Source organism: Buceros rhinoceros, unplaced genomic scaffold, assembly GCF_000710305.1.
Source record: "Buceros rhinoceros silvestris isolate BGI_N320 unplaced genomic scaffold, ASM71030v1 scaffold44382, whole genome shotgun sequence".
Lineage (NCBI taxonomy): Eukaryota > Metazoa > Chordata > Aves > Bucerotiformes > Bucerotidae > Buceros > Buceros rhinoceros.
The window spans coordinates 2451-13624 of record NW_010399146.1 but is presented as its reverse complement, the minus strand read 5'-3'; the positions used below and the strand labels follow the sequence as shown (position 1 = coordinate 13624).

Sequence of the window (11174 nt, the reverse complement as noted above, 5' to 3'; positions counted from 1 at the left end):
CACCGGTTCCTTCAGCACTCTCGGGTGGATCAGTTTAGAGGTGCTCTGAGATTTTTACAAGAGGTTTAGAAAAGGTAAAGGAATTTACACTTGTGCCTTAAAGGAGCTTTGGCACGCTTTGCAGGACTTCAGAGCTGCCTAGAATGGGCCAGAGGGGTTTTAGAAGAGTAACATCAACTCAGAGTGATGTGGAGCTGCTTAATGTTGTTCAGAGCAGTTTTAGAGGGCTTCAGAGAAGTTTGAGAGATCATTCTCTAACATGAGTTTCAGAACTGCAGGAAGGAGTTCTACAGCCGTTTTGAGAGTGAAAGGGGTTGAGATCTATTTTTGAAGCATTTTACTGCTGCTTAAAGCAATAATTTTAGAGGAATTTTAGATATTGGTGTTGTTTATGGATTTTCAGAGAGGTAGAGTGGAGGTTTTAGAGGAATCTGTAGTTTCTCACTGTTGCTTATAGCTAATTAGATGAGTTTTAGAGCTGTTTAGGTGGGCTGTAGAGCAGCACAGTGAATTCTGGAGGAATTCTAGAGCTGTTTAAACAAGGCCAGACTGGTTTAGTGGTACCCTAGAGTGTTTAGAATCAGGTAAATGATTTTAAAAGGTGTCATTTGGGGGGGTCTAATGATAGTTAAGAGCTCTCCAGAGACGTTTTGTAGCAATCTGGTGGTATTTTAGAGGGATTTAGAGCACCTCAGAGCATATTCAAGGAGCTTTAGAGGAGTTTAAGAGGCCCACAGGAAATTCAGAGATCTTCAGATCAATAAGGAGAAGTTCTAGATAACAAATAGAGAGGTCCTCACTTAAAGGACTTTTAGATTTCATTCCTCCTACAGTCATCAGCAAACGAATACCTGTACCACGCGATCTGCAGTACTAATGACACGTATGTGAATTCAGAGTCTAAAGGATAAGAGAAAGAAGTGAGTTTACTGTTGCCATTTAAAATACTTCCTCTCCTTTATACTCCTTTCAAGGGGCTGTTTAATGCCAAATATGTCCTTCCAATAGAAAAAAAAATCATTTAGAAGGCTTAAATGGCTGTGTGAATTTATATTCAGGAGGGACTGAATTCATGAACTCAGATTCCAGTTTCAAAATCTGCCTTGTAAATTTTGGGCAAGGCAGAAGAAGAGTTTCGGCTCTCTGCAGCTGCAGAGTGCTGTGTGGTGACCGGAAAAGAGTCTTCCCACTTACCACTGAAATAAGCAGTGAAGTGTTAGTGGTGCCAAAGCTCAGAGGATAATAAGGACAGCAGTGAAAACAACAATGGCAAAAAGCGGTTGCTATTTTTCTGAAACAACTATAATAAAGTAATAAAAGGAATAAAAGTACAGTTTTATAAATTTAAGCAATTTTTCTATATGGGAAAGAAATGAATGTGAATGTAAAAAACTTTTCTAAATAACTCTGTAAGGTCATTTCAAACAGGGAAGTGATAAACACTTTCCTTTTGCCATGTGCCACCATGGCAGGTTCACCTATCTATTAACTCCGTTATCCAAATAACTGATTTGCTGAGGTAGCTAAACTACTAAAGCCAAAGGCCCTGCAAGGGTCCTCCAGACATTTTTATTGTTGCTATGTTATAACTTCCAACATTTTCCACACTGACTACAATTTACCACCCCTGTCTTTTACTTCTCCTTTCCCCAAATCACACTTCTTTCTACCTATGCATGGTTTTGATATCTGGATTTTCCCATTCCTCAAGCGACCCTGAGCACAGTTCTGGTTGGTCATAATTAAACTAGAGTTTTGCTTCTGTTCCTCTCTGAAATAAATAGAAGTATCCATGTACAATTTTCTTTCACAGACAGACTCAGGTCTATTTTCAGAACAAGGATGAAGTGCTTAAGCCTAAATGATGGCAGAAATTAAAAAAGATACCTGTGAAAGTGATTAAATTGTTACATACCAGCTTGGCTGGCTGGTATTCAGAAGTACATCATCTGAGAACTGACATGAGGTCATTACATGTAGAACATCTACCTTGTTTTGCCTGCTTTAAATCTAAAGGTGTAAAAATTGAAAGAAATACTGAGCTCTCGGATTTCAAATGTGGGTTTTAAACTGTTAAGTCAGTTATCAGTTCAGCCTGGAAGCTTGACAGTTTAACTCTTGACTTACTCTTTACAGTCTAGAATTTAGCATAACCTGGAGGATTTTCCTAACTTAGGGTTTTCTTAACTGCCCTAATACAGACTTTCAGACTGCTCTGTCTGCTGCATAAAAGCTGTTTAACGTGCCGAGATGTTGATTTTTTAGATGTTAAGATGCTTAAATGTTTAATCTCCCCATTAACAGTTCACTAATAGACTATATTAAAATGTAAGGCTTTAGAAATAGAAAGTTGGTACATTGGATCCATTAGTGAGCTAAACTGATTGCTGGCAACCAAGAGAGCTTGAGGGACTTTTTTATCAAAGACTCACCTCTGAACTCAGACTGCCATCTGCTGCAGAACAAAGTGCTGGCTCATCTGGAGAGAGGAGAGAAAGAGACCGGGTTCTTTAAGAATCCCTCTCTGGAGACCTTACTTGTATAATCTAAAGAACACAAATGCCCACTGAAACCCCACACCCACTACTGAATCCCCTCTCCCAAGATGGGAGAAGTTCTGATAGGATCTGTACTCGTGTGGCTAAGATCAGGAAGAAGCTTGGGAGTGCTGTGCGGTGACCGGAAAAGAGTCTTCCCACTTCCCACTTTGGGAGACAAACCCTCAGCTAGGCTAACTGCTCGATTCATGCTTAGGTGCTTAGTTGGATCTACAGGCCGTAAAGAGAACATTTTCCTTCAGCCGTGCAGCACTAATGCCTGTGTGCCGACCATTACATGCACAGTTAGATTGCAGGGGCTTTGTAACTGGACTCCTCATTCTGCTTGACGTTACCCAGGATGTACCACGGTGGTCCTCTACACCAACTGCTGAAGAGCTATCACAATAGAGACACCCCTGGCAACAAGCTCACCAGTTCAGTTTCAGCTATCTCTTCATGTCTTTTTGGGGAGAAAGTGGAAAACACTATTTGAGGAGAACATTTTCTTGAAGATATTAATCCTTATGCTCGGGGCCAGATTCTGTCATCTCTGGACACCTTCTCAAGTCCTTGGGACTCCATAGAGAATCCCTGGCCTCTCTAGGGCAATTTCTGCATACCTGAGTCTTTTTCAGTCTTGTGGGGCTGTTCCCATCGTTTCATAATAACCCTTCAGCAGCACCAGGACCTTAGCCCAGGCACTGGGCAGGGGAGGAAAAATATGAAGATCATTCTCGCTGAGCTGATACTACATTCATCTGGAGGGACTGTCTAGCAGGCGAGATGTAAGAGGCCTTAGGCTGCCACTGTGGTTGCTAACTACTGCCTTCCTCTGTATTGCTTAAGAGCATTATGGACTGTGGGTGACTTCAACACTGGATTTTCCTATCAATAAGAAACAAGCAGTAAGTGTCTGTTCTCCTTAAGGCTGTTGGGTTTTTTGTTTTTTTTTTTTTTTTTTTTTTTTTTTGGGACCCCCCCCTGGAACTCCATATAGTTTTCAGGAGAGTATGGGAAGCTAGTGTGGCTTCCCCAGTGAGATAACGTTTTTTTTTTTTTTTTTTTTGAGCACTCCCTCTAGGTAATGTTCTCAGATGATTGATACCTGCTCCTTCTTCTTCCGAGTTGTGTTTGTAAAGACATTCTCTCTTGCCTTAGGCAAGATTGAGGTTCTTAAATACCATTTTAAAAGGCAAAAATAGCAATATGGTAGATTTGTGTCATGGCTTTTTTCTAGCTGTTACCTATGTGACCATAATCCTGTTTCCCTGAAAGAGATGTTCTTATCTTGAAAGCTTCCAGCATCTCTCTCTGGACTCTATAGGAAGAAGAGAGGAAAAGGAAGGAAGGAATAGATACTGCTGTCACTAAGTCAGCTATTCAAGGTAGCAGGGAGATGCAGTGGTTTCCTATGTCCCTTGTAAGGGATAACATGGGATCTCCTTGGTACTCGACTACATTCAGCTGCTTCTGTAGAAGATGGTGCGCTTACGCTTCTTCATTTTCCATGATGGAAGTAAGAATAAGATAAGAACGGAACATGCTAGATTTCTCTTCCTTTAGAGCAAGGAGGTAAGAGGCTTCTTTTGGGAAATGAATTTGCAGAAAACCACATTTCATCAAACAACATGTAAAGATGCTTTTGTTGCCCTGGACTATTATTTACAGTAACTACTGTAACATCACATGCTCAACTTCTGTGTGGTGCAGTAAGGACTTCTGCATCACATGGTAAGCATGTGTTTGCATAAACAAATTCCATGTATATGTGAAGAGTCTCAGTTCTTTAAATCAAAGTCATCGTCAAACACAAGGCTAACTGATGCTCTGACAGGCTGACGCAGAAATGTAAAGCTGCCTGGAGCGTTTGAGTTGAGACAGCTTGTTAGAACTGTCTCTGGCCATGTGAGTGGCCAGACTGGAAACATGTGTCCCTCTCTGTCCCTCACACACCATTTTTTCATATTAGGCTACACAGTTGTCACTTAACGTAAATCAAAGTTAGATACAGCTAGATACAAGGAAGAAATCTTTTATAGAGGGTGGTGAAACACTGGCACAGGTTGCCCAGAGAGGTGGTAGAAGCCCCATCTCTGGAAACATTCCAGGTCAGGTTGGACAGGGCTCTGAGCAATGTGATCTAGTTGAAGATGTCCCTGTTCCGTGCAGGGGGTTTGGACTAGATGAGCTTTGAAGGGCCCTTCCAACCCAAAGCATTCGATGATTCCGTGATTAAAAGATTCACCTTTTAGTGCAAGCAGCCTCTGTGTGCTTCTAGGGATAAAGGCAACTTACATCACACTTGCATGTTTGAGTTCAAGGCAGCAGTACAGAAAAACTTCAGCTATCCTAGAAAATACCAGCCAAGTTCCAAACATATATATATACGACATTAAACAGAGGTGTCATAGGCTACTTTTGGGACTTAATTACTGCCTGTTTAATTAGTACATTTAGGGCTCCTCTGTGGGCAACAACTCTTTGCATTAGAGGTGTGGTCTATGCTATTTATAGAAGCAGTATGACCCTTTATTACTGCCTGTTTTGACTTTTCCCCAAACAGCAGAGATAGTCAGGCAAACTAGCAGTATCCATATAGCTGTTGAACTTCCCTGACATAGGTCTGCAAACTACTGGATTTGAAGGTGCTAAACCAGTTCTTTGTTGTTTTCCTGTGTAAAGGACAAGGAGTACAGTTAGCATGCTCAGATTTTCCCCTGCTTAGAGGTACCAGTGAGACTGTGTGTCAGCTTCCATCCTAATGCTGAACAGTTATCCTAATGATAAACGGTTTGAGTACCTATGTAGTTATGTAGAGAATACATGTCCTCATGCCTGCCCTGCTGGCTCTTCCAACTGTTGACAATGTTGTCTCAATGTATTTGTGAAAAACAAGAGTGCTGGAAAACAACTTCTGGGGGAAACACTGATGGTTGTTCTCCATCCTCAGGCTACTCCACCAGGACATCAGCTGGACACATACAAACTGATTGGGCATTTGTTCTGGGCCTCTCTGCTTCAGAAACAAAATGAGAATCTACAGTGGACTTGTGTTTATTTACAGATTAATTGCCCACCTTTCAAGGCAATACTTCTCTCTGCTCGTGACTGGGGTAAATTAGTTGAGATTTGCCAAACTATTGTGTCTGGGTGTAGTTTTTTACATGGCCTTCACCACTCTGGCATGGTTTGTTTTTTTTTTTTTATTCCCTCTTTCAGAACAGGATCCTGATGAAGTTCTCTGCAAGCAAAGTGTGTTTCCAGCTAAAAGTCAATTCAATCAATTCCCAGCGATTGATTTCAAACGTCCCAGAGAGTTTAGCTGAATTTGGCTGCAAAGAATTTGCACAAACCAGGACCAACACAGGAGGTGTTCTCATAAGTCCAACTGTGGAGTTTAATCTGCTCTATTGCAGCTGGAGCTGCAGCTGGTTAAATGAAGAGTCCAGCTTCACTTTGTGTATTATAAGTGGGACAGAATTTCACAATAGCTTTCTATAACCCCTTTGTGCAGATATCCAAGGGCTAAGGGGGCTGTGTAGTCCCAAATACCGCTCAAAACCAACAGTCAGTCTAGAACACAGTCTGTCTTTCACAGCATGCCAGCAGACATCTCGTGAGGATGGCCTTAGCGTAGTTTGCAGCCAAATTTCTACCTATCATTTCACCCAGAAGTAAAAAGCTGTCGCTCTGTACCACCACTCTCACGAAATCAGAGTCTGAGGGGAACGTTACCTGTGTGAAATTCTTTCTTCTGAGAGCACAAAACCTGCCACTGACGCTGACATAATCAGGCACAAAGCCATGGAAACCAGGGGTGCAAACCTGTTTATGGAGCCAGATCACATACTAGACCCAGTGTTGTCTCATGGGCAGTAGGTTGGGATTTCAGCATTTATGTGGCAGCTCGCCAGTGAGACCCAGTGGAGGAGAAGGCTACAACCTTTTGGTTTTCATAACAGCATCCCCCTCCAGGAGGGCTGAGGCATGGGTGGAGTCTGACAGAATTTAAATACACTGATACAGCATCTGGTGCAGCCTCAGGAGGGGGGGCTGCAATAGCCAGAAGGATAAGGACAGCTTAAAATGTAAGTACATCTGCTTTCTCTGCTTTCTTAATATAATTAGCAACCTGTGGAATGGCACGTTCTGGCTACGCTTACACATGGCATCAGCATAACCTGTGAAGATGCCCATTGTGCTTTTTTCCCTTTGGCCCACGTGTTAATAGCCACAGAAAAAGCCTAAACACCGAACTGTCATATACTCTCCCCCCCACCCCCAGCACTGTTTTATGTAATTCAAAAAAATGTTTTATACGTGCAGTCACCAACAGTACTGGCCACAGAGTTATAAAGGACAGAGCTGTGAGATCTAACCAGCAGTTAAAAGTTGTATTGGGAGGGGCTGGAACTGGCAAGTACAGGGACAAGCCATCTTGTACAGCAGCTACTACAACAGCATGTGCTGAAACAGAGCAACGTTTGCTTCTCTGCCTTCCACATACCCGGGGAGCACATGAGGAGGAGAAAGATGTTTTCTATTAAGTTGTAGCGAGGAGGAATAGAACATGGTGACAGCAAAACTGCAGCAGGATTAAATAAATTGCTGTAGGAAGTCAGTATAATGACTCACATTTGCTTCTAATAAATTACTCCTCCTTTATTGTTATGCTTTGTTGGTTTGTAAATATTTTTACAAGAAGTGTATCACAGTACAGCTGTTGCACTGATGCAGCAATCCCTGGTGACCATTCCTGGTGAAGAGTGCTGAAGGTGCTGTGTCTTCAGGCTGGGACAGGGAGGAGGACAGCACCTGCTTTTAACCACCGGCATCAGTCTCCTGCTGTGTGCTTCTACCATGGTCCCTTGTTCTAGGGCGACAACTAAATGAGTTGCTAGAAAAAGCTCAACATGTGAGTGCTCTGTGCACAACCTATTTTAAGGATTGTAAGTTAAATCAGTGCCAGCACATTTTTGGCATGGGTGTGTTTTTGTTTTGTTTTGATTTTTTTGGGGGGGTGTAGTTTTGCTTGTAAAAGCTTTTAAACCTCATAGATGCCCAAGAGAAAATTCCTTATAAAGCAGGGTGCAGAAGGGGATTAACAGTATTCAACAGCAGTCTACTGGTCATAAGAAAATGGAAAGAGAAGAAGGTAGTTGGGTAGCGTGAGGCTTGATTGGTAGTTGGGTAGCATGATTTTACAAAAGTAGCCATTCGGAAAAGCAGAGCCATGACTGACAGAGCAGCGGCTTCTTGTAGTGTGGGCAGCTAGAAACAGTTGAAGAGATGGAGAAATTAAAAATAACCTCAAAGTTTGTTCTGTTACCCAGGAATCATGCAGTTAAGTTACACTCTGAGAATTCAATGCACTATGATCCAAGAATGACGATAATTGCTGAATTAACAATGGGTCGCCTTTGCAATGTGAAGTGCAAAGGACTTTGTAAGGTAATACAAAGCAGAGGCTGTAGGATGTAGGTTATGCCCTATGATCTGCCTGATATTGACCAACATCATGAAAGAAGGCACCTAAATCCTCATGACTTTTAACCAGATGTGATTGTTTCAATAGTGATTTTGATTATTTTCACTTGCTTTATTTTGAGACAGTGAGAGGAAGTTGAGTGGTTTCAAGTTTTCAGCTTTTTCCTTCCGTGTGAAGGCTACATAGGAAAGTAGCTACATATTTGTAAATGCAGAAAATCTCATCTATCCTCAGGACGCTGGGACTCAAGACCTTAAGAAAGGCATCGGCTATTATAAGAGGCCAAATAAAGTTATGGATGCTGTCAATAATACCAGTGTACCAATCACCACCAATACCTTTTCACCCAGGAGCAAAGTGTTTGAACTTTTCAAAGCTGTTTTACTTCAGATTTCCACGCATCCGCCACTTGCAGGGTCTCAAACCTTCTGTTTTGCCCGGAGAAGTGGAGGCAGCATTGGAAGGAAGATGGATGCTCCCACATCAGCCTAGAGGTGGCTTCTTGGTCCTGGTTCTCTGTTGGTTCCTTCAGGGATAAAAGGACTTCAGCCATTTTTGTTGAATTGCTGGGGATAAGCAGTGGAATCCAGGCCTTTCACAATTTCAGGGGCAACTGAAACATTAGGCAGAAGAGCCCTAGTACTTTCTTCTGCCCCAGGTACACTTCACTGATTGGAGAGGCCAATGAACTGTGTCTGCCTTTCAACTCAGGCAGGATGGTCAAACCCTTCACGTAGATATTTCTGTCCCTGGATCTGCAGTCCCCATGGAGGAGCTCCTCAGACATGACAGTAACTGCTCAGGGCCAGGGCAACAGAGCTCTCTGCAGTCAGGGTGCTGCAGAGCCAAGGTGGTTTGGGATTGGTGGTCTGGGGAGCTAGGAAGTGTTACTATGGTCATGGTTCACACCTAACTGCAAATGGGGAAAGGGACCCCTATTTATAAGCTCTGAGGAGCTCAGCCTAAGGCAGAACTGAATGGTTTTGCAAGGGAGGCATCAAATCATTTGGTGTTGGGGGTATGACTGGAGTCTGCATTAAAGAGGTTGCCCAGGGTTATTGCAGCAATATTGTCATGCTTATTTCGAAAAAGTAGCTATTAATGTATGTCATCTTTAATATTCATCTCATGGTTATTCTGAGTTTTGCTACCTTTCAGACAAAGGATTATGGACTGCATCAGCATGAGATGGCGAAGTGGTTTGGCACAGTCCTCAGGGGACAGACTCAGAAGGAGGCATTAAGCCAGGGCTTCTGGAAACTCTTCCACTACATCCAAAGAAAGAATGGGAAAAGTACAACATGCTGGGTTTGAATTGCAAGAAGCACCAATGGAAGACAGAGCTAAACAGTGTAGGTTTGTACGTGAACTGTGGGACAAAGCAAGTTCCCTTTCCTGGTCTAACACCCTCATGACTCCATTAGGCCATTGTACCTGTGAAGCTGCTCTGGTTTCGCTTCTAGGATAAGTCTGCATCCCCCTTGCCAGCAGCACCCAGACTCCGTCTTTGTTTGCAGCTTAGACAACTTTTCCCCTCTCCTCTAGAAATGAAGATCGATATGACTGTGCCAGGGACACACCTGCTAAAATCTGGCTGCACAGACTACAAGATCTCTTTCTTTGTGCCATTTGGACACCAGGACTCCCCACCACAGCCCACTGACTCTGCTGTGGAGAAGAGCAGAAGGCAGCAGCTATTTTTGTCACGTAAGCGGTACCAGCACAGGAGGCAAATGAAGACATGGTGGCCTTTACTCTTGAGCAGCTCTTTCTCAGAGAGAAGCATGTGTGTAGGAGGGCAGCTGGGGAGCAGGGTGTAGTTATACTAATGCTGCATACACATAGCAATAAGGGGATAGGCGTCAGGAATGAACATATACCTTAACTGCTTTCCCTCCAGTTCCCAGCTAGTGGGATTCTTGTCCCACTCTTCCAACAGCTAGCAGCTGCTTCCACTTTCGTCTGGAGCAACTCATCAGTGTTTTGGTGATAAATCTCCCTGGCTGAGGCTACAGGGTGACACACCGGTGAATCTGTGCTGGGATGAGTGGATGTAGCTGCTCTGTTTCACTGAAACAGCTGTGCTTCATTCAGATATGTTTCGCCTCAGGGCTATACATAAGAAGTTATGTTATTGCACATGCTATTAACAGTACACAATTTTAGTAGATCTGGTAAGCTTTCCTAAATCTTCCTCTGCTAAAATGAGGGTGACTGGCTGTATCTCACAGTGAAGTCTTGTAAATAGGATAGAGACTGGTTTACATAGCTAGCCTGAGAAAGCTGCTTAAGCATTTAACTAGGAAAGAGATCATGGATGCATATGGGCAGTGACCTACTGTCACAACAGCTCAGCTGTTGTTAGAAAAGCTGAAGTGCCTCTGTCAGAGCTACTACACCTGTGACAGACTGGCATTTTGGGTTGCTTGCCTTTTTCTGTCAGCTTTAGTAACTTGTCCAGGATTTCCAGATGTCTAGCAATCCAGCAATCCCCGACAAGCAGTCATGGTGCGTGTACCGGTAGACTGTGTTACGTGCAAGCTGAAACTAGTCTCCAGAACAGGTTGGGTCGGTACAGTTACACGGCACAAGAGGTCTGAGTGTGCGTGGGGAGCAGACTCATAAGCCGAATGCATTGTGTTCCTGTTGCTTTTTGATTTTCTGATATGGTTTTGTCTAGAAGGATCTGAAGAGGCTCTGTTAGACATGGGAAGGTTTGAGGTACCACAAAATATGGCTAATATCATCTTCATTCAGCAGTGGGGTTGTTCAGAGCCCCTAGTTTCTCAGAGGTTGTATATAGGTTTGGATGTTCATATTGACCCTGATGCTCTGCAAACACGTAGTCCCTGGGTGATTCCCATCTCGCACCCGCTCATACCCGGAGGTGTATTGGAGTTTTGTTTGTGCAAAACCCACTGCTGGTACACATCTTGATCATCCTGTGACATGGAGTCACAAAGTATCACACTTGTACCTGGACCTGACAACTTCGTAAAGGAAAGGCTATCCCTTGTGTAGAAGCAGCTGCTACTGTCTCAGCTGCTGTGTGCAATAAATTGCTTTTTGGAAGATGAATATGGATTTCCGAGTGACTGAGAAACTGCAGATCAGATCAGACCCAGACTCCTCTCAGATTCATAGTG

The 11174-nt window shown here is 43.2% G+C and overlaps 1 protein-coding gene across 1 annotated transcript; it reads left to right on the top strand.

The window, feature by feature from the left end:
- Positions 1–8744: 8744 nt before the first annotated feature.
- LOC104488632 (heme-binding protein 2-like) lies at positions 8745–9735 on the top strand (the record flags this gene model as incomplete). Its single annotated transcript, XM_010131345.1, is given in 4 exon segments — positions 8745–8819; positions 9187–9322; positions 9574–9699; positions 9702–9735. Coding segments are annotated over 4 exon segments (371 nt in total), but the record flags the coding sequence as incomplete, so codon positions are not given.
- Positions 9736–11174: the final 1439 nt, after the last annotated feature.